This window comes from Callithrix jacchus, chromosome 6, assembly GCF_049354715.1.
Source record: "Callithrix jacchus isolate 240 chromosome 6, calJac240_pri, whole genome shotgun sequence".
Classification (NCBI taxonomy): Eukaryota; Metazoa; Chordata; class Mammalia; order Primates; family Cebidae; genus Callithrix; species Callithrix jacchus.
Genome location: NC_133507.1, coordinates 95,470,311 through 95,494,203, shown reverse-complemented (window position 1 = coordinate 95,494,203; position 23,893 = coordinate 95,470,311). Strand labels below are relative to the sequence as shown.

General features: G+C 36.5%; 1 protein-coding gene across 14 annotated transcripts in view; it reads left to right on the top strand.

The window, feature by feature from the left end:
• The window catches only part of RAB3GAP1 (RAB3 GTPase activating protein catalytic subunit 1), a 100,601-nt gene that overhangs the window by 56,115 nt on the left and 20,593 nt on the right, over positions 1–23,893 (top strand). For all 14 annotated transcript variants that reach the window (XM_078327932.1, XM_035305054.3, XM_078327927.1 and 11 more), the window contains 10 exons: positions 2,315–2,414; positions 5,652–5,733; positions 8,276–8,344; positions 8,680–8,753; positions 11,444–11,536; positions 11,993–12,162; positions 14,035–14,124; positions 15,381–15,553; positions 16,764–16,818; positions 17,069–17,440. In XM_078327932.1, the coding sequence (XP_078184058.1) occupies positions 2,315–2,414; positions 5,652–5,733; positions 8,276–8,344; positions 8,680–8,753; positions 11,444–11,536; positions 11,993–12,162; positions 14,035–14,124; positions 15,381–15,553; positions 16,764–16,818; positions 17,069–17,440 (1,278 nt within the window). The remainder of the gene's footprint in view (positions 1–2,314; positions 2,415–5,651; positions 5,734–8,275; positions 8,345–8,679; positions 8,754–11,443; positions 11,537–11,992; positions 12,163–14,034; positions 14,125–15,380; positions 15,554–16,763; positions 16,819–17,068; positions 17,441–23,893) is intronic.

Here is a 23,893-nt window from a genome sequence, read left to right as displayed (position 1 = left end):
TAAATCTTTTAGATAAATTTCTAGTCACATGGAAATAATACTTTATTCCTTCTTTTTTTTTTTTGAGATAGGGTCTCACTCTTATTACCCTATCACTCAGGCTGCAGTTTAGGGTGTGATTATGGCTCACTGCAGCCTTGACCTCCTGGGCACACAGAATCCTCCCACCTCAGCCTCCCAAGAAGTTGGGACTGCAGGCATGCACCATCACACACAGCTAATTTTTGTAATTTTTGTAGAGACAGGGTTTCACCATATTGATCAGGCTGGTCTTAAACTCCTAGGCTCAAGCGGTCCACCTGCTCAGCCTCCCAAAGTGCCAAGTTAATAGGCATGAGTTACAACTTTGGGCCTTATTCCTTCTTCTTAAGAAACCATTAATGAATATTATCTTCAGTTCTTTTATGTCACATCTCTTTTTTGAAGCTAGGGACTACATTGATCTGTTGAACCCAACTTAGATCTTGGCTATTTACTAGTACTTTAAGGAAAAAACAGAGTTTTTAGTCAGTTTATCATATCATCTGACAAACCTAAAACTTACTTTTCTGATATGAAACATCTCTCAGAATTGATTTGAGAAGAATTGAACTTAAGTGAGAGCTGGTTTAGGTTCTTAAGTTTAATCCTCTTCTGCTATAATCCTCTAAATATTTGAAAACTCTCAACTTCATCTTTTCTTTTTCAGTTCAGACATTCTTAGTTCTTGAGATGTTCTTTACATTTTATGGTATTATATTATGACTGTTGATTTAGATATTTGTCTCTTTTAGAACTACTTTTTTATGTTTTGAGAAATTTAGCTTGCAGACTTATTTTGAATGAATTTTATTTTAAATTTTGAATGTTCACTCCCATTCATCCCGTCTAATAGTTTCGTAGTTTTATGGTTACTCCTTACCTGCAGAATATTTCAGAACTAGGTCTTAAAGTTGTGTTTGGAGTCTGTTGCTCTGTGGTAATGTTGGGGATTTTGATAACTGGTCTTAGAATTTAGGTTGCTTGCTCACCACATGTGGGTAAGGGTTTTTTCCCCTCACACAACCCTCAGCCCCGTACCTTCCATTAAAGCCATTGTGCCAAGCAGGAGTGACCTGTCCCAGTGTCTGGCTTAAGCAGAGAGTCTTGCAATGCCCTCACTCTGGACAGAGCCCTTTTGGTTTCATCCTAGGTTGTCAGTGCTGCCTTCCACACCTTGAGGCATGTGCCTTGAACCCCACTTATCCTGCAGGGTCTACAAAGATATTTCCATCATTTTTCATCCTAATTCCTTCTGTCTTCCCTTCCGTCCCTTCCCCTCCCCTCCCCTCCCCTCCCCTCCCCTCCCCTCCCCTCCCCTCCCCTCCCCTCCCCTTTCCCCGCCTCCTTCCATCTTGGTCTGTCTTTTCTTTTTTCTTTCTTTTTTTGAGACAGGGTCTCACTCTGTCGCCCAGAGTTTTCTTTTGTTAACCAATTTGTTAAGTTTTCTTTTGTTAACTGATTTGTTAATCTATTTTGTGTGAGTGATTGTTCATTTCTCTCAGTGTGAAATTCTGGTTAAATATTCAAGGCTGGCTTTAATTTGAGTTTATTTTCATTTAAAAGAAAGAAAAGACATAATCTCTCCAAACCAAGTCTTATGCTTTATAATAGTTTTACTTATTTGAAAAATGAGTCACCTTTCACATTTAGTATATCTGAAGTAAATAGTAAGAAATTATATTTTATAATTAAAATTGTAAAAGATATTTTAAAGAGCATTTTGCTTAATATAATTTAATATCTCTTTTTCTAATCGCAGTTTAAACAGCTTTATTTTAAAGTAATTTGTTCTATGGCATTGTTTTGAAACTTTTTTTAGCTACATCAAATGAAAACGTGTGGAAGCAGTATGCAGAAATTATGGAAATCCTTCTCTACACACAAATATGTGGACAAAAATACAGCGATTCTTTGGAAAGTTTACTTTTTTATTTTTTAAAACCCATTCTCCCAATTGCAGTACTGTTCCTTACTGTAGGATCTTTCCTCTTGTTCATCCCTGATCCACCCCTTGAGCTTTTGGACTTTGAGAATTTCTTTGGTGAAAAGGATTTTCTAAATTTTACATCTTTGGCTGTAATGACTTTGGTGACTTATTTTTCCTTTGGAAAGGCTAGAATATCATGTTTTTAATAACTGGAATATGCACACTATTATTTAACATTAGAATCTGAAAATCCAGGTTTCATAAAGGTAGTGTTAATCCATTCCATAGATTTGAAATTTTGATGTTGAATTAATAGGAAAAGGGTACCAACATTTACATGGTCTTGTCTTTGTATGTATTTCCTAGGGATGTCCTTTAACTCCATTGCCTCCAGTTAGTATTGCTATTCGATTTACCTACGTGCTTCAAGATTGGCAGCAGTATTTTTGGCCTCAGCAACCTCCAGGTGAGATCATTTAGAACTATATTTAACTTACTAAATATAAATGGAAAAGAAGATACAGGCAGAAATTAAAATTAACGGAGTGACAAGTGTTTTACATTAGAAATACTTGTGATTCATTTTAAATATAATATTGCTACTTTCATTGCCCTTATGTTTTTTTTTCTCTTAAAGAAAATCTGTAGGTTTTCTAGAGATAGTGTTACTCTATATTTGGTAATCTGTCTTTGAAAGCCTTTTTATAAGGCATCCCTTGATGTGGCCATCATATACCATAAATTACTATGTAGCGAACAATTAACATGTCTGTTTTTAGACTATTATAAGAGAAGAGCTATTCTCAGCTTACCCTCATAAGCAGAGAACAGACATGCAAAAAAGCTTTAAAGAGAGTAGTGGTTCAAGAAGGGGGCTAAAACAAGGAAAGCAGAGAAGAAAAATATGTGTAGGGGAAAAATAATAATTAACTTGTATTTTATAAAAATATAATCAAAATCAGTTTGCCTGCTTACCCTTGACAAACGGATTCATTCAACAACCATGAATTACTAACCTGTAATAGACTAGGCTGTGAGAAGGACAGCAATATGAACAACATATTACCTAAGTCTAGAAATGCTGTTTCATGGACATATATTCTAATTAATATTTTGATTCCTGGGTGTTTCTTTCACATTTGATTATATTGAAGCACATCTAATAAGAAATATAATACAAACTTATAAAGTACAAGAATTATACTAGGCTGAAAAGTTTTTTACCTACCTCCCCCAGAGAGAAATAAAATAAACTAATATTCTTTACTGTTTATTTTTGTTCTAAGTAGTTGGCTATTTATAGGATTGAAAATAATTGGTAGGCATGAGGTGATATAAAAATTAATGTAATACAGACTGGGCACGGTAGCTCATGCCTGTAATCCCAGCACTTTGAGAGGCTGAGGCCAGCGGATCACCTGAGGTCAGGAGTTTGAGAACAGCCTGGCCAACATGGTGAAACCTTGTCTCTACTAAAAATAGAAAAATTAGCCAGGTATGGTGGCAGGCACCTGTAATCCCAGTTACTGAGGAGGCTAAGGAAGGAGAATCGCTTGAACCTGGGAGGCAAATGAGTTGCCTGTGAGCCGAGATTGCACCATGGCACTCCATCCAGCCTGGGCGACAGAGTGAGACCCTGTTTCAAAAAAAAAAAAAAAAAAAATTAATGTAATACATCCTTAGCTTTTGGAAGTTATATACTACTACTGTCTTATTTTATATACCACAAAATAATCTGCAACTTTAATGTACATTAAAAAGATTGTATCTCAGCTACAACAGAGAAATAAATGCTAAGCTTTAGGTTTATATCAGAAGAAATACTCAAATGTTGGTGTTGGTAATTTTAGTTCCCAGGTAACAATACCCACTGGACAATTTATAGTCTACTTCTAGTTAGAAGTTTCCATTCTTATCCTCCTTTTTGTTTCTTCCAAAAAGCAACAAAACAGTTTTAAAGATTTCCTAAGATATTGTGGTCTGCTCATGATCTGTGAAGAAGCCCAAGAGCAGAACCTTAGCATTATAAGATTGCCAATAAGTTCTTTGTTAATCTTCTATTATCAGGTTTTTTAAATGGGGATAAAAATATTAACCTTCTTCCTCAGTAGATTGAAAGCCATATAAATTCTTAACATTTTCCCTTCTAAGGAGGGAGGGAGTGAACATGTTATATAATATGGACGAGACACTGTGTTTTTCATATTTTATATCTTATTTTGTATAATTTTCATTTTCTTTTGAGGCAAGTATTATTATCTTTTGTTTTGTTTTTCGAGACAGACTCTCACTCTGTCACCCAGGCTGGAGTGCAGTGGCATGATCTTGGCTCACTGCAACTTCTGCCTCCTGAGTTCCAGCCTTTCTCCTGCTTCAACCTCCTGAGTTGCTGGGACTGCAGGCATACATCGCCACCCTGGCTAATTTTTTTTATTTTTTAGTAGAGATGGGGTTTCACCATGTTGGCCAGGCTGGTCTTGAACTCATGACCTCAGGTGATCCACCCGCCTAGGCCTCCCGAAGTGCTAGAATTATATGCATGAGCCACTGTGCCCAGCCCAAGACAAGTATTATTATCTTTCTTAGAGATGTAAGTTTCTTAGATTGTAAGTTTCTTATAGAACCCATGTAACTGGCTTAAAGTCATATAATCAAATGATAAAGGTTGCATACAAACGCTAGTCACACTCCAAGCCTGATGTGCTTTTTATTCCACGAGTTGCTTCTCCCTTTTCAATTCAGCTAAAACATTTTTGTACAGTTATATTTTGTAATAATTTTTAGTTTACTAATTTATAAAATTTGCTTATAATTTTGAAGCTTTTACAAACTCACTTGTAACTGCTAGTCATTGTGATCTTTCTTATTATAAGCATTCTTTACTTGGTAAAATGGAATTAACTTGAGAAAATTTACTGAATCAAGTACTTGATTAATATTTGATGACTAATCTTAATCATTTACTTAGGATGTAGATGTCAGATGTGGTTTTGGCAAATATGGGAAGTTTTCTTAACAGGCTTTAATTTTAGGAAATCCTAGTGTAGGTGTGAATAATTGAGCACAATTTGTATTCTTTCAAAGAGCAAAAAATCCTTTTGATGCCTTTTAGAAATGTCTGTTACTTCCTCAGGAGAGAGAACTAAGAGGAATGATTTACCTTCTAAGTTCTCTTCCAGTGTAATTTACCATTCATAATGGCAAGGAGGTTCTTTTCTGATCTTTATATATTTCCATTTACTATCAACCGAAATATAATATTATTAATGATGACAAATATACTAATTTGCTATACAGAAATTACTGATAGCAAAACTGATTAATGTAGTTGGTGATTAGATCTTTAAATATTTGGATACTCTTTTTGGCTTATATTAATTACATTCTTTTAAAATGCAAAAAAAATTTACAGAAATATTCTCTTGAGTAATATTTAAGGAATATTTCAGAAGGGCAAAATTTAGAATACATGGCTTGAATGAAATACTGGATAAATAGGAAATAAGTTTATGCTTTTTTTACTATATTTGTCTTCTGGGGAAGTCAAATATTAGACTACTTGTGTTGTAACTTGCTGTGTCTTGCTATACGTGTTCTCTTATAGACATTTTTAAAGATACAATATTCTAAAGGGCTTAACCTAACTAGATTAGACTCTTCTATGCTTTTTGCCAAATAATGGAAAAATATTTCTTTTGTTTAGACATAGATGCCCTTGTAGGAGGAGAAGTTGGAGGCTTGGAGTTTGGCAAGTTACCATTTGGTGCCTGCGAAGATCCCATTAGGTGAGAATTTTAACCTGTCATTTGAATTGTGGGATTATTTTACTTTGAATTTATATTGATAGTGATTTTACTGTGCTTTATGATGCTGTAGGTTGCTGGGATGAATGTAGTACTGGAAATAAAGACCTACATCTGGGCCAGGCACAGGCTCAAGCCTGTAATTCTAGCAATTTGGGAGGCTGCAGCGGGTGGCTTGTGAGATCAGGAGTTCAAAGCCAGCCTGACCAATGTGATGAAACCCTATCTCTACTGAAAAATAATTAGCTGGGTGTGGTTGTGCATGCCTGTAATCACAGCTGCTTAAGAGGCTAAGGCACAAGAATCACTTAAACCCAGCAGGCAGAGGTTGCGGTGAGCTGAGATCACAACACTGTACTCTAACCTAGGCAACAGAGCGAGACTCCATCTCAAAAGAGAGAGAGAAAGAGAGACCTACACTTGCTTGCTTTATTTTGTAATTTTACATGAACACTTGTTGAGATTTAATATTCATCTATAATAAGAGTTCAGCAAATTGTGTGCTTTGAGCCAAATCTGGCCATTAGCCTATTTTTACATGGCCAGTGAAATCAGGATGGTATTTGTATTTTTAAAGGTTATAAAAAATAAAATAGAGAATGTATATGGCTCACAAAGCCTAAAATATTTACTCTCTGGCTCTTTATAGAAAATATTTGCCAACTTCTGATCTCTAACATTTTTCAGACTTGAGATATAATTTACCTACCATAAAATTCACTACTTAAAAGTGTACAATTCAAGGTTTTTAATATTTACAGAGCTGTGCAACCATTATAACCATTAAATACCATAACATTTTCATAACCTCAAAAAGAAATTCTGCGGCCGGGCGCGGTGGCTCATGCCTGTAATCCCGGCACTTTGGGAGGCCGAGGCGGGTGGATCACGAGGTCAAGAGATCAAGACCATCCTAGTCAACATGGTGAAACCCAGTCTCTACTAAAAATACAAAAAATTAGCTGGGCATGGTGGCGCGTGCCTGTAGTCTCAGCTACTTGGGAGGGTGAGGCAGGAGAATTGCTTGAACTCAGGAGGCAGAGGTTGCGGTGAGCCGAGATCACGTCATTGCACTCCAGCCTGGGTAACAGGAGCGAAACTCCATCTCAAAAAAAAAAAAAAAAAGAAATTCTTCACCTCTTAGCCATCATTTCCCCCCAATATTTCCAGCCCCTCCAGCTTTCTGTCTCTTTGGATTTACCCATTCTGGACATTTCATATAAATGAACTCATATAACATGTGGCTTTCTTTGTGTCAGACTTCTTTTAATTAGCATGTTTTCAAGATTTGTCCCTGTTGTAGCATGAATCAGTCCCACTTTATCCACAGCGGGTATGTTGCAAGCCCCCAGTGGATGAATGAAGCCGTGGATAATACCAAATACTAAATATACTGTTTTGTTTTTTGTTGTTGTTGTTGTTTTCTGAGACAGAGTTTCGATATTGTTTCCCAGGCTGGAGTGCAATGGCATGATCTTGGCTCACTGCAACCTCTGTCTCCCAGGTTCAAGCAGTTCTCTTGCCTCAGCCTCCCGAGTAGCTGGGACTACAGGCGTGTGCCACCATACCCAGCAAATTTTTTGTGTTTTTAGTAGAGACAGGTTTCACCATCTTAGCTAGGATGGTGTTGATCTCCTGACCTTGTGATCTGCGGGCCTCAGCCTCCCAAAGTGCTGGAGTTACAGGCATGAGCCACTGCACATGGCCAAATATACTGTTTTTATCTATGCATACATATCAGTAATAAAGTTTAATTTATAAATTTGACACAGTAAGATTTCCAGATGTAGTAATAAAAATAAATAAATAAATAATATAAATTAGGCACAGTAAGAGACAGACAACACTAATAACAGAGAGTAGCTATAACAATATGCCTTAGTAAAAGTTACGTGAATGTGATCTCTCTGTCTCTCTCACTGTATCTCATTGTACTATGTGCACTCTTCTTGTAATTGCTTTGGTCACCAAGACAGTTACTAAGTAACTAACAGGGCAGGTAGCATAGACAGTGTAGATGCACTGAACAGAGGGATGGTTTACCTCCTGGGGCAGGATGGCACAAGATTTCCTCATGCTACTTAGAACAACATGCAATATTAAATTTGTGGATTGTTTTTTTCTGGAATTTTTCACTTAATATTTTCAGACTGCAGTTAATTTGGGGTAACTGAATGTGCAGAAAGTGAAGCTGTGGATAAGGGGGAACTAATGTACTTCTGTGCTTTTTATGGCTGGACATACCGTTGTATAGATATGCCACGTTTTGTTTATCCATTCATTCATTAGTTGGTGAGTTATTTATGCTTTTTGGCTATTATGTATAATGCGATTAATGTTTGTAAAACATTAACTTCCCTAAAGATGTGCTGCCATTTGCTAAATAAGTTGTTTCCAGTTTGTGTATTGTAAATAATGCCACTGTAACATACTTTTATTTCCTTAGGATAGTTTTCTAGAAGTATTGAGTAGAATTGCCGAGTCAGTATTAAAGCTTTTGGGTGTATTTTATGTTTTATTTTAGTGAACTCCATTTAGCTACTACATGGCCTCATCTGACTGAAGGGATCATTGTGGATAATGATGTTTATTCGTAAGTATGTTAAGAGCAGTATGTTGAAATTTAAAAACTTCAGTAGAGTAAATTAATTCCCAAATTGCTAGTAATTTTTATATGCATTTTTTATTTTGTTTTGATTTTGGTGTTTCCTTTTGTATTTTATTGTCTAAAAAGTTTGATTGCTTATGATGTTACTTTTTAAAAACTTATCCAAATAGCTCTATGTATCTGGGATAACAGTAAGTTTAAGGGAGGCTAAATGGATTGTTTATTCTTCTATATGTTTTCATTAGACTACATCTTGATAAGTTCATGAATCTTGCAGATCGTCATAATTAGGATCTTATGTTTATTGGTTTGCATTTTAGTGATTTGGATCCTATTCAAGCTCCGCATTGGTCTGTTAGAGTTCGAAAAGCTGAGAATCCTCAGTGTTTGCTAGGTAAGGTATATTATGCTCCTTTCCTGAAATACCGCTGATCTGCCTACTTTCCAAATCAGAAGCACTGCATACATTCTTTATACTTCGTCATCTCCTCAGTTAACACCATGTAGGACAAAAATAATTGCTAATAACAGTGAATCCTTTTTTGAATAGAGCCAGCAGGATTTCTTCCTTGTCTTCCTGTTTTATTTGTCTTCCAGTTCTATACCTTAGAATTCTCCATTATTTTCTCATTATCTCAGCTCTATTTTTCTGATGCCTTTGTTTTTTTTTTGAGACGGAGTCTGACTCTGTCGCCCAGGCTGGAGTGTAGTGGCACAATCTCAACTCACAGTACCCTCCACCTCCTGCCTCAGCCTCCTGAGTAGCGGGGACTATAGGCATGTGCCACCACACCTGGCTAATTTTTTGTATATTTAGTAGAGACAGTGTTTCACCATGTTAGCCAGGATGGTCTTGATCTCCTGACCTTGTGATCCGCCTGCCTTGGCCTCCCAAAGGGCTGGGATTACAGGTGAGAGCCACCGCTCTCGGCCTTCTCATGCTTTTATGTTACTTGCTTTCCTTCCTCCTGTGGCATAGTCTGCATCCTCTATTGCTCTTAGTGAACCCCTTTTTGACTTTTGTTGTCCCTCTAGACCTGTGTTATCTGAAGAGCACTGTTCTTGATGGTGCGTATTAGAGCTTTTCTGTAGAGTTATGTCACATCTGTAACCTATTTTCTGATATGGGAAAAGAAGTGTGAATAATTTTATACACCTCACAAGGTTATTTGAGGGATCAAATGAAATAACATAAATGGAAGTACTTTGAAAAATATTAATTGCTATTCAGATCATATAATTGTGTCTTATGTCTAGGATTCATCCCCTTCCCTTTTTTAGGTGTATCTCTTTCATGAAATCTTTTGAACCCATCTCCTCAATGTGCCTTGTCATCTTTTTCCTCCTTATATTTAGTACACGTGAAAATATTTTCTCCTTTTTTTTAATGTTCATCCATGCCACCTTAACTCCCTATCACTCGATATATTACCATTTAACTGATGGAGTTACCAAAATAATTATTATGACAATAATGATACATTTCTCTAAAGCACTGTTTTCTTGAGCTCTTTAGCATTCATGTGCTATTTGTCAAATGCTGATTACTACTTGCCATTTGTGCTAACTATATAATAGCAAAAACAAAGATGTATAAGGTATAAGTCCCACCATTGGCAAATATGTCTGCGGGTTTTAGCAACAGTATAAGGTCAGTGTCAAGAGTTTTACAGTTAGACAGACCTTAGTTCAAATTCTAGATTGACCAGGTTGGGCAAGTTTCTTAATCTTTTTAAGCCCCAGAGTCCTCGTAAGTAAAATAGAGATAACGCTAGTACATACTTCATAGGATTATTGGGAGAATCAAATGAGATTATGTGCCTGTGTGTGTGTATGTATCACATTTAACACAGTGCCTTTGTTGTAGTGAATGAACAGTTATAGTGAATGGTTTCTGTTGTTTAATTGTTGAATTACTACACATTATATTTACGTACTAAGCTGTTTCTTAATAACATTATTATTCCTCGTCTTTTGACTTCTGTGATAGTTGCAGAGGACCTTGGAACTGAAAGTATTCTCATTTTAGTTTAAAGTTCCATGTTCTTACCCTTCCTCTTTTAATATTTTGTATGACTAGATTATAGACTTTTCCTAACTTTCTGAAGAAACCCCAAAAGAGTTATGGGTTAATTCAGAATTAGTTGGTGAATTATAAAATTTAGATGTACTTGATGTATTTTAGTACTGATAGTATTTGTTAAGCATTCATTTACTTGTGTAAACATTGTAGCTCTTTAGAAGATTCAACTTGCTTTACCTCTTTTTATAATAATGACAGCTGGGTGCAGTGGCTCATACCTATAATCCCAGCACTTTGAGAGGCTGAGGCAGGCGGATTGCTTGGGCCCAGGCGTTTGAGACCAGACTTGGCAACATGGTGAAACCCCATCTCTACAAAAAATACAATAATTAGCTAGTCATGGTGAAGCACACCTGTAGTCCCAGCCTACCCAGGAGGCTGAGGTGGGAGGATCATCTGAGCCTGGGAGGTCAGGGCTGCAGTGAGCCATGATCATGCCACTGCACTCCAGCCTAGGCGACAAAGTAATACCCTGTCTCAAAAATAATAAAATAATGACAGAAAGCATACCTTTAATATGTAACAGAAACTGAAATATCTCTATCCTACATGATTTCCTAATCCTCTAGAAACATACCTTTAGCATTTCTTTTTATTTATTAATGGGTTTAGATTCTAGTAGTGTAGCAGTTGGAGAAGGATCACTACTATAATATAGAGTAAGTTCTTCTTACTTACATAATTTAATGACAAATGGATACTTTGTCTCATTGAGGCATATTGTAAGAACTTACTATTAGATAGAGTTCTTTTTTTTCTTTCCTCCTGGAAGGAGTTCTAAGGAAAAGCTTTTTAAATGTCCTGGGACATGGAGAGAAAGAGGAGAACAAGGTTACCTTTGATGTAGGATTAATTTTTGTCTTTTTTAGTGGAAAAATGAATAATTTTACTTTCGACCATATCTTATTTAATAGCTTTTGTGGAAAAACATGCTTTAATTTATAGGACTGATTTTTTTTTTTAATTAAGTGTCAAAAATAATTAACTTTTTTTCTACATAGGTGATTTTGTCACTGAATTTTTTAAAATTTGCCGTCGAAAGGAGTCAACTGATGAGATTCTTGGACGATCAGCATTTGAGGAAGAAGGCAAAGGTAACCTACCTTTTTTTTAAACATTATTTTCAAATATCTTATCGTTTTTCTTGACACCTTTTCAGTAACTTTTCATCTATTTTTTCATTTTGAATTAAGTTGGAGAATCAAATTTTGATGGACTAGACAGCTACAGTTCCTTTCCAGGCTGTACCCAGCACTTGTGAAGACATTAAGGGCATTTAATAAGTTCTTTGCACCAAAACAGTTAAAATATTTTGAAAAGCAGAGTTTTAGAGGTTAAATTTTGAAGCCTCCTGGGGAGAAATAATTTGTGTGATACAGTCGTCACTCATGCTTGCATATAAAGCTGAATATGTATATTAATATTTTATAATTCTGAGACCATATAACACCAGTAAAAAGAATGAATAAAATATTTCATACAGTCATCAATTTGCTCATCACTCTGACCTGCTAAGGTTGGTGATATATTTATGTCTGTTCTTCTTTTAGAAATTGCTGATATATCTCATGCTTTGTCAAAATTGACAGAGCCAACACCAGTTCCAATTCATAAATTATCAGTTTCAAATATGGTACATACTGCAAAGAAGAAAATCCGAAAACACAGAGGTGTAGAAGAGTCACCACTGAATAATGATGTCCTCAACACTATTCTCCTGGTAATAAATGATCTGTCTTTATAAGTCTATATGCATAATCATATATTCATTATGTATTCAGTTCCTTCTATGTGGTAGGCACTGACTTTGGAATATAAAATGAGTAAAAGAGTTACCACATTTAGAAAATTCCTACTAGTGTAGTGGTGAGAAGGAAAGTAAATAGTAGTTACAATACCATGTTACATGTGAGAAATCTGACAAAGGGGCTGTGACAGCACAGCAGAGGTGCATCTGTCTCTGTCTGTGCAGTGGGGATCAGGGAAGGTTTCATGAAGAGGGACATTTGAGCTGAATCTTGATGAAGAGAAGGCTTTAGAAGCAGAGGAAGAGCAGAAGTCCAAGAGCATGCTGAACAGTTGATATTTTGTAACGTGCTTCCCAGAGTGTGACTAGGGTTAAGGCTGGAGAAGTAACAGGTAACCTGCCATTCTGAAGCACTGGCATTTATCTTACAGTTTAAGTAGAAGATCAACATGATCAGAATTATATTTTTGAAAGGTTGCTTTGACAACAGTTGAGAGAAAGCTTTTAGTGAAAACAAGAGGGAGATAGAGTAGAGGGCTAAGGTGGCTTTTAGGGATAACATGGTGGGATGGCCCCAGCTTGGGGGCCTTCTACACCATGGTTTAATGTCATATGACTTACTGCATGACTTTGAATAAGACACTTCAGTTTCCTCATTTATAAAATATTGTTAACAAAATCTTGCAAGATTGTTGTGAGGATCTTCTATGACACTGCCTAGCATGTATTAAAAGGATCTTCTGTGACACTGCCTAGCATGTATGGGCCTTTGATAAATGATAACTATTCTTACTGTAATTATGGTTAAAATCATACTCTCAGAAATTTGTGCATTAAGACAGTCTTGGGAAAAGCCTTCAAGAAAAATGTTGAAAAGAAAACTGGACTTGGAAACTTAATGTTAATCTTATCCCCTGCCATTTATCTGAACAAAACTCATAGCCAACTTTTCAGCTTGTAGATCATAAGATATGGACAGTGATACTTAGCTCACACAGTTGTATGAGAATAGAATAATGTTGGTAATTATGTCTAGTACTGGCACTTGGCACATAGTAGGTCCTCTAATTTTTAAAACTTTATTGGACATGTTCTCTATAATATGTGGCAAAGTATACATTATAAGAGGGATTACTAGTCAGCAGTACCACTAAACAATTGAGAGGAACAGGGATAAAAGGACTGTAAATAAATTTCTGTAGAGAGCCTCCTTCTTAAGACTGTATTCTTAAAGAATGCTATTCAAATCATATAGCTCAGTTGTCATGTACACTGGATTTTTTTGACTACTCCCACACATACATATAAACAGAAACCACATGGAAAAGGTACCTTGGTTATTATAGGTTTAGACTGCTACCTACTTTCCAGGGGTATCATAAAATAAAGTTGTGGGTCTTGAATATCATCTCTTAGTAGTCTATGTATGAAAGCCTGTGGATGATATAACTTCAGATCCTCATGAGTACGTGGGTGTTTTTAAATTGTGTTTTAGTTTTGTTTTTTAAATGGTAGTAACACTAAAAAAATGTAATGGCCTTGATGAGCATGAAGTCACAGTGAAGAGATTTTGCTTTTGTACTATTCAGATTACAGAATCAAGTGATTACTTGTAAGAAAAAACTTCTGATTTCTAAAATTGGCTAGTCACTGAAACCTTGTGTATTTTCAAAGAACATTTGAAAAAATTTGAGAATGTAGAACAAACTGGCCAGTACAATTGGAACATTACCATTGTTTTAGCAGCAAAACCAGTAAAAGTTAAATAATGTCTATATGAGTTATAAAAATCAACAAAATAGGAAATGTGGTCTAAAATCTGATTTTTTTTCCCTTTTCTTCAAGTTCTTATTCCCTGATGCTGCTTTTGAGAAAACATTAGATGGAACTACTTCAACAGATAATAATAATCTTCCATTGGAGAGTGAAGACTATGTAAGTTGATTTGGAGTTAATATTAAAATGTTTTAAATGCACTGAATTTCCAGAGGTTCTATATATTTCTAGTTTAATAGCCTAATATATTTTTCTTTTAAAAATTACCTTGAGAATTTTGGATGGGAGATCATGGTTTCCACTTAGATAATGAACTAGCACAGATATATATTTTGGGTAGCAAGAATTTTTCTGGAAACAATGAAAAAATTGTATGAGTATACTATGCACAGCTGTAGGATTTCCCTCATTGTAGAGTTGTGGTGACATCATTAAATTTATGTTTTTCAACAGATTGTTTTCTATACATATTTTTTGTTTTTATTTCTTTTTTTTCTTTTTTAAAGAAAAAACTAGTTAGTGAGTGGAAAACTCTTTAATGAAGGGTTGGGTGCAGTGGCTCACACCTGTAATCCCAGCACTTTGGGAGGCCAAGGTGGGTGAATCACGAGGTCAAGAGATCAAGACTATCCTGGCCAACATGGTGAAACCCCATCTCTACTAAAAATACAAAAATTAGCTGGGTATGGTGGTGCGCCCCTGTAGTACCAGCTACTCAGGAGGCTGAGGCAGGAGAATTGCTTGAAACCGGGAGGCAGAGGTTGCAGAGAGATGAGATTGCATCACCATACTCCAGCCTGGTGACAGAGCAAGACTCCATCTCAAAAACAAACAAACAAACAAAAAAACAACAAAAAAAAACACAACAAAACCTCTTTAAGTAAAATGTGTAAAATTAGGTAAAATTTTCATGGTCTCTTTGTCCAGTCTTTGAAAAATTAAGAAGTGGAAGAATTTAAATGACAAGTGTAGATATATATCAAATTTTCCAGTAGTTCTGCTAAGAAGTAGATTTCATGAGGTGAGAGAAAAAAAGCAAAGGCTTTTTACATTTTCAGTTTATACAGTTATAATTTTTGTTGTTTGTTTAGATATGCTCATTTTGTAACTAAAAGATTTTTAAAGCAACACATGAAATTTGGAATACTTCCTAAGGATTCCACAGAAGATATTGAAAGCTATAACTTTAGCTTTATTTATACTATAGCTTTATTTTTTTAATCTTAGCAGAAATCTTGAAAATATGGGACTGCCTAAGAATAGTTTATGCCGTAGTGTATTCGACATTTGATAATGCCTACGTTAGGTGGGATAGGTTAATTTTAGAATTATAATCTCTCCCTATGATCTTTTCAATTCTATGTGTAAAATATTTTGTTAACAAGTTTGCTTTGTTTCTATTTTGTGAAATTTAGAATCTCTACAATCAGTTCAAGTCTGCACCATCTGACAGTTTAACATACAAATTGGCTTTGTGTCTCTGTATGATCAATTTTTACCATGGAGGGTTGAAAGGAGTGGCACACCTCTGGCAGGAATTTGTTCTTGAAATGCGTTTCCGATGGGAAAACAACTTTCTGATTGCAGGGTAATAATTTCAATTTTCAATTGTTTAGATAGGATTTTGTTTGTTAGCAGACTTTTGACTTTTGACCCATTTTTTCTCCCCTTCTAGAGAATGTGCCCTAAGAAAATGGTAAGAAGCTTAGACATGATTTATGTTCAGAGGTGTTCACTGCAGCAAATTTATTAATACAGTAGAAAAAAAGGCAAAACCTAAATATCAAACATAAAAAAATTGTTAAAATTTGCTCTCTCTCTACAATAGAAAATTACAGATTGATTACGATTTTTTTCCCAAGAATCTTTAATAACAGATATTCATATTGTTTCTAATAAAGTAGAACATAATGTATATACAAAATGCTTTTAATTATGTTGCTATATTTGCACAGAAAAAAGATTAGAAAGAAATACAGTGAAATGCTATCAGTTTTTCCTAGTGTGAAATTATATTTTTATTTTGTTCTTTATACTTTTATGTATTTTCAAAGTCTTTTGTAATAAATCTGTATTTTGTCGAACAGAACATTTTCATTAGCACATACGTCGATATTGCATAGTTAAGTGCTCATCTACCCATGCTAAGAGAGGAGAATCATGCTTATGAGCAATATAAAATGATTACTGATCCAAAAACATTTTACGTCATTTGCCAATCTCTGCTTAGCTGGATTCTCTCTTGGTTCTAGAGAGTTCGCTCTGGAACTTTTTACAGACCCAGAAGCATGTTGAATATGAGGGAGTGCCTCTGGCTGATTGCTGGGAATCTAATCGTCTAGAGAAACCTAGAACTAGAAACAGTTTGAGGTCCTATTGAAATACAGGTGGAGATCTTGGTTTTTATAGTAAGAATCCACTCTAAAAATTTAGTACTGAATACACAAACTGATTTATTTTGTATGGTATCACATACTGCATGCTAGTTACTTCCTGGGGTGGGTTTAGGGACTTTTTCTCATTTTAAGTTTTTGTAAGCCTGAAAACTATCAATAATTTGCTTTTATACTTTGAAGTATCTATTATATTTGCTATTGGTGATTTGTGGACTAGGAATATAAAATAAGTTTTCATCTTTTGATTCTATGTGCTTCCCCTTTGTAATTCACTTGCCTTACCTGTGGAAATCTAGTTTTGATTTCTTTCAGTATAGCTTAAAATTATGGTTGTATAGATAATCATATCTGAAGTAATTTTACTAAAACTAAGCTTTCTTTTCTCCTTACTTTATTTGATAGATTAGCAAATGGACCCCCAGATCTGAGGTGTTGTTTACTGCATCAGAAACTACAGGTAAAGGATTCCCAGTGATATAGATAAATGTGGTCTTGATTTAATCAGAGATTATTCCAATACTGAATGTAAGAATGGGTTATATGCGGTTCTCATGGTGCTGCTGTAGGTTGCCTATAGTCAGCAATTACTGCAGTTCACAAGGTCCGAAGAAGTGGAGAGTGAAAATTAAATATTCAAGCAGTGGGTAGATAGATTTTTATTTTTCTGTAACTAATTCAACTATAAATGTTATTTCTCTTTTCTTAAGATGTTAAATTGTTGTATTGAAAGAAAGAAGGCACGTGATGAGGGGAAAAAGACAAGTGCTTCAGATAATGTCACTAATCTGTATCCAGGGGATGCTGGAAAAGCTGGAGACCAGTTGGGGCCAGATAATCTAAAAGAAACAGATAAGGAAAAGGGAGAGGTAGGAAAATCTTGGGATTCCTGGAGTGACAGTGAAGAAGAATTTTTTGAATGCCTAAGTGATACTGAAGAACTTAAAGGAAATGGACAAGACAGTGGCAAGAAAGGAGGACCTAAGGAGATGGCAAATTTAAGGCCAGAAGGAAGGCTCTATCAGCATGGGAAACTTACACTGCTGCATAATGGAGAACCTCTCTACATTCCAGTAACCCAGGTAGGATACACTAGTTCTTTCCATTTTAATGTATTTTGTGGTTTATATAACCTCATCCTAGTAGAAGATGGTGCTTTGGATAAGGAAAATTCTCTAAAAAGTCTATGTTTAGTCCAGGTGCGGCAGCTCATGCCTGTAATCCAAGCACTTTGGGAGACTGAGGTGGGCAGATCACTTGAAGTCAGGAATTCAAGACAAGCCTGGCCAACATGGTGAAACCCTGTCTTTACTAAAAGTACAAAAATCAGCCGGGCACAGTGGCGCACAGCCTATGTTTACAGATACAGACTATGTTTAAAAAAACTACAGGTAAAGATTTCCCAATGACACAGATAAATATGGTCTTGATTTAATCAAGGACCTTTAAAAGATTAAACAAAGTCTATGTTTAAAGAAGTTGGCTGGGCACAGTGGCTCACGCCTGTAATCCCAGCACTTTGGGAGGCCAAGGCGGGTGGATCATGATGTCAAGAGATCGAGACCATCCTGGTCAACATGGTGAAACCCTGTCTCTACTAAAAATACAAAAAAATTAGCCAGGCCTGGTGGCACACGCCTGTGGTCCCACCTACTCGGGAGGCTGAGGCAGAAGAATCGCTTGAACCCAGGAGGCGGAGGTTGCAGTGAGCCAAGATTGCGCCACTGCACTCCTGCCTGGTGACAAAGCAAGACTCCATCTCAAAAAAAAAAGATAAAAGAAGTCTAATAAACTTTTGGGGTTTTTTGTTTGGGGCCTTTAGGTTTGCCATTTCTGAAATTCAAAAATGTTTTGAAGTTTAAGTAGATTACCTCATCATAAGGTGATTTATTATTTCTTAAAGTGAGTGGGGAATGCTCAGATGTTTAGAAAAGAAAATCCAAAAATATAGAGAGAAAATAGAAGTAAATAACCTTCAATTATATGATTAGCTTTATCTGTTCAAAAATATAGTTTGAAGCCATATACATTATTAGGATTTGGAACAGCAGCAGCTCAACTACAATAGCAGCGATAGTTGTTTTTATGGATTTTGCTTTGTTTTTGTTTTTTTGACACAGGGTCTCTCTTTGTCATCTAGGTGGGAATGCAGTGGCATGACCATGGCTTACTGCAGCCTCAACCTCCTGGGCCCAAACGATCTTCCACCTCAGCTTCTCAAGTAGCTGGAACTACCGACTAATACCACAATAACTGGCTATTTTTTTGTGGTTTTTGTAGAGATGTGGTTTCGCTCTGTTGTCTGAGCTGCTCTTGAATTCTTAACTCAAGCCATCTGCCTGCCTAGGCCTCCCAAAGTGCTGGGATTACAGGCGTGAGCTACCATACCCGCCAGCAATAGCTTTTGTTGGTTTGTTTTTGCTTAAGTAATGTCTGAAAACTTTTTTTTTTGAAACGGAGGTTTGCTCTTGTTGCCCAGGCTGGAGTGCAATGGCATGATCTCAGCTCACCATAGCCTCTGCCTCCCAGGTTCAAGTGATTCTCCTGCCTTCACCTCCCAAGTAGCTGGGATTACAGGCATGCGCCACTATGCCCAGCTAATTTTTTCTATTTTTAGTAGAGATGGTGTTTCTCCATGTTGGTCATGCTGGTCTTGAACTCCTGACCTCAGGTTATCTGCCCACCTCGGCCTCCCAAAGTGCTGGGATTACAAGTGTGAACCACCCTGCCAGCTTTTTTTCCTTGAGACAAGAGTCTTGCTGTGTTGCCCAGGCTGGAGTGCAGTGGCACAATCTTGGTTTACTACAAGCTCTGCCTCCTGGGTTTAAGTGATTCTCCTGCCTCAGCCTCCCAGCTAGCTGAGATTCCAGGTGTGTGCCACCATACCCGGCTAATTTTTGTACTTTTAGTAGAGACAGGGTTTCACCATGTAGTCCAGGCTGGTGTCAAACTCCTGACCTCAGGTGATCTACCCACCTTGGCTTCCCAAAGTGCTGGGATTATAGGCATGAGCCACTGTGCCCCAGCCTGAAAACATTTTATTGTGAAAAATTTAATCTTGAAAAAATGAAAGAGGCTGGGTTCAGTGGCTCATGCCTATAATCTCAACACTTTGGGAGGCCAAGGTGGGGGTGGATTGCTTGATCCCAGGAGTTCAAGACCAGCCTACAAAAAAAAAAAAATTAGCCCGGTGGGGTAGCATATACCTGTAGTCCCAGCTACTTGGGAGGCTGAGGTGGAAGAATCAATTGAGCCTGCGAGGTTGAGGCTACAGTGATCCGTGAACATCACTGTACTCCAGCCTGGGCAACAGAGCAAGACCCTGTCTCAAAAAAAAAAAAAAAAAAAAGAAGTGAAAGCCACCACCCACTAATTTTGATTCTCATTCCTTGAAGTAACTAACAGGTATTATTGGCTAGCATTATATTTCTTATACCTATTTCTATGCATTGATGTATAATACATATATATGCGTACATATTGATACATGGTTTTATGGATTTTTTTTTTTTGAAGACAGGATCTCATTCTCTTGCCTACGCTGGAATGCAGTGGCATGATCATGAATGACTGCAGCCTCAACCTTTTAGGCTCAAGTGATCGTCCTACCTCAGCCTCCCAAGTAGCTGGGAGTGCACACCACCATGCCAGGCTGATTTTTTTCACTTTAAAAATTTTTGTAAATATGGGGTCTTGCTATGTTTCCCAGGCTGGTCCTAAACTCCTGACCTCAAGTGATCCTTCTGTCTTGGCCTCTCAAAGTGCTGGGATTATAGGCATAAGCCACTGTGCCCAGCCTCAATTTCTTATAAACAATTGGTATACCAACCATATAAATTTTTGCCAACATGATGGTCAGAAGTATTATCTCAGTGTTTTAGATTGTATATTCCTGAATTTTCATGAACCTGAGCATCTTTTAATATGTTTGTTAGCCATCCTTTTCTGTGAATTGCCCGTGATTTTTCTTTTAGTTTGCTCTCCTGTTCTTACTGAGTCATATGAATTCTTTATATTTTAGATGTGAATCCACAGTTACATATATTTTATGTGTTTTCTGCTAGTCATTTTAAAAACATGTTCATATATTTACTTAATTATTGAGTTATGACTTAATACAATTAGGTGTACAAATCTTGGCTGGGCATGGTAGCTCACGCCTGTAATCCCTGCACTTTGGGAGGCCAAGGTGGGTGGATTGCTTAACCTCAAAAGTTCAAGACCAGCCTGAGGAATATGACCAAACCCCAATTCTACAAAAAATACAGAAATTAGCTGAGTGTGGTAGTGTATGCCTGTAGTTCCAGCTACTTGGGAGGCTCAGGTGGGAGGATGGCTTGGGACCAGGAGGCTGAGGTTTCAGTGAGCTATGATAGCACCACTGCATTCCAGCCTGGGCAACAGAGCAAGACCCTGTCTCAAAATATAAAGATAAAAAAATAAAAAATCTTAAGTATACCACTTGGTGAGTTTTTATCAATATATGTGTATTGATACATGCATATAACTACTTCCCAGATCAAGATATAGAAAATTCTCATCATCCTAAAACAGTGCTGACTAATAAAACTTTCTGTGAAGATGGAAATGCGCTACATTCTCTGTCTTTCCCATGTAATACAATAGCAATTATACACATGTAGCTATTGAGTACTTGAAATGTGGCTAATGTTTCTAAGAAATTGAATTTTTAATTTTAATAGTCTGATGTATTGGATAGTGAAGCCCAGTATTCCCCTCCAACAACTCTTTCTCTAACTTTTATCACCACAGTCAGTTTTTGAACCTTTTAAATGGCATACTTTGCTTACTCTTTTGTATATAAATGTAATCATACATTGTATACTCTTTCATTGTATAATCACATATTATATACCATTGAGCTTTTTAATTTAACCACTGTCTGTTAGATTCATCCTTGTTGTTGCAGGCTTCAGTGTTTGTGCATGTGTTACTACTCTGTAGTATTCTGTTCTGTGAATTTGTCACAGTTTGTTTATCCGTTCACCTATTGATGGGTATTTGGGTTGTTTCACTTTGGGCTAATATGAATAAAGCTGCTATGAATATTCTTGTTTCTTTTGGTAGGCATAGGCACTCATTTTCTTTTGGATATATTCCTAAGAGTAGAGTTGTTGGGCTATGTGGTGGAGATATGTCTAGGCTTTAGTAGATGTATCTAAATAGTCTCCCAAAGCAGTTGAACTAATTATTAACCTTCTCACCAACAATATATAGTAGTGTAGTTATTCTGCATAATCCTCCCCATTTGATGTGTTCCCAAGAGCACTCCCAGGTTTAGTGATTTGCTAGGAAGACTCATAGGACTTAGCCTGTAATCATGTTCGTGGCTATAATTTATTACAGGAAAATCAGCAAAGAGAAAAGGTACATGAGATGAAGTTTAGAAGAAATGAGGCTTAAGCTTCCAAAAAGCTTCTCCTAGTGTAGTTACACAAAGTGTGCTTAATTCCTACAGCAACAAATTGTGACCACATACGTGAAATGTTGTCTTCGCTGGGAAGCTTGTTAGAGGCAAAGCACTGAGAGTTATCAGTAGGGTCTGGTTAAGTAGGCATCCTTTGCTTAAGCATAGGATTAACCGTACCAAAATTCTAGAGTACCATGAAGAAAGCAGATGTTCAGCATAAACCATATTATTTGCTCAAACTGTTTAGACATAATAAGTCATTTTATCAGTTGTGGGAATGGTGGGAACCTTCTCAAAATCCAGGTTCTTGGATGTCAGCCAAAGGCCAACTTTGCAAGTAGCTCTCTAAGAATGGCAGTCTCAGACCTGCAATGTTAACTCTTTTCTGCACACTTGATAATTTCGGTCATTTTACTTTTTGCCTTTCTGAAAGATAGGAGGTAGGATCTTGTGTTTTTACATTTTCCTGAAGCATATTGATACCCAACAGATTTTCATATATTTATTGCTCATTTGTCTACCTTCTTGGTGAAAAGCCTGTTCAAAGCCTTTGCCTATTTTTTAAAAAGCGGTTGTCTATTTTTCTTACTACTTTGTAGGAATTCTTTATATATTCTGGATATGAGTCCTTAGATACTTGTATTGCAAATATTTTTTCTTTGTTGCTTATCTGTTTACTTTTTTTTTCTTTTTGGGATGGAGTCTCACTCTGTCACCCAGGCTGGAGTGCAATGGCATGGTCTTGGCTCACTGCAAACTCCGTGTCCCAGGTTCAAGTGATTCTCCCGCCTCAGCCTCCCAAGTAGCTGGGACTACAGGCATGTGCCACCACATCCAGCTAATTTTTATATTTTTAGTAGAGATGGGGTTTCATTATAGATAATTTATATATTTTTAGTAGAGATGGGGTTTCATTATGTTGGCCAGGCTGGTCTCAAACTCATGACCTTGTGATCTGCCTGCCTCGGCCTCGCAAAGTGCTGGGATTACAGGCTTGAGTGAGCCACCACTCCCGGCCTGTTCACTTTCTTAATGATGCCTTGTGTTGAACAGATGTTCTTAATTTTAATACAGTCTCATCTATCCTTGTTTTTATGTGGATAGTGCTTTTTGTGTTCTACTTAAGAACTCTTTACCAGGGTCCTGAAGATATTTTCTTATGTTTTCTTTTGGAAGCTTTGTTTTACCTATATCATTTGTGACCCACCTCAAATTAATTGTTTGGTAAGAAGAACAGGTTAACAGTCTGTTTTCTCCATAGGGAGATTGATTTCTTTCACCACCACTATTGAAAAGATCTTCCTTTTCCCATTGAGTGACAGTGATATCATTGATGTAAATCAAGTGATTGTATATATGTTGGTCTATTTCTGGACTATTTATTCTGTTCCATTGGTCTCTGTTTATTCTGTGCCAATAATATACTGTCATCATTATTGCAACTTTATAATAAGTCTATCTGGTGGTATAAATCTTCTAACTTTGTTATTCTTAAAAAGGAATAATAGTTTATATTACTCTAGTTTGTTCGGGATTAAATCACATATCATATTCAAAAGCACTTGACATGTAAGTGTTCAGCAAAGGTTAATTTTTTTTATCCTTTTTCCTTCCAGGTTTTAATTAGTAGTAATCCCTTTTTTTTTTTTTTTTGAGTTGGGGTCTTACTCTTGCTCAGGAAGTGCAGTGGCTCAGTCATAGCTTACTGCAGGCAGCCTCAATCTCCCAGGCTCCAGCCATCCTCCCCCCTCAGCTCCAGAGTAGCTAGGATTATAGGCACCTACCATCATGCCCAGCCCCTTACTTGATGTTTTGTAGAGACAGGGTCTTGCTTTGTTGCCCAGGCTGGAGTCTCTATTTTTAATAAGCTAATAGTACATTTGTTTCCTTTATTAGAATGGGTTAATAAGCCATCTGAGAAGGTTATTTTGGAAGCTCAGGCTTCTTCTTTCCTGAAATAAAAATAATACTTTTTAAATTTAGTGCTTTATTTTTCTTCAAGAGGCTGTGCTCCCTCACTTATTTCAGATCCTTGAATTTTCACATTTAAATTTATAGTCTAAATCTGGACTGACTTATTATTCTTTCAATGTACATCTTATAT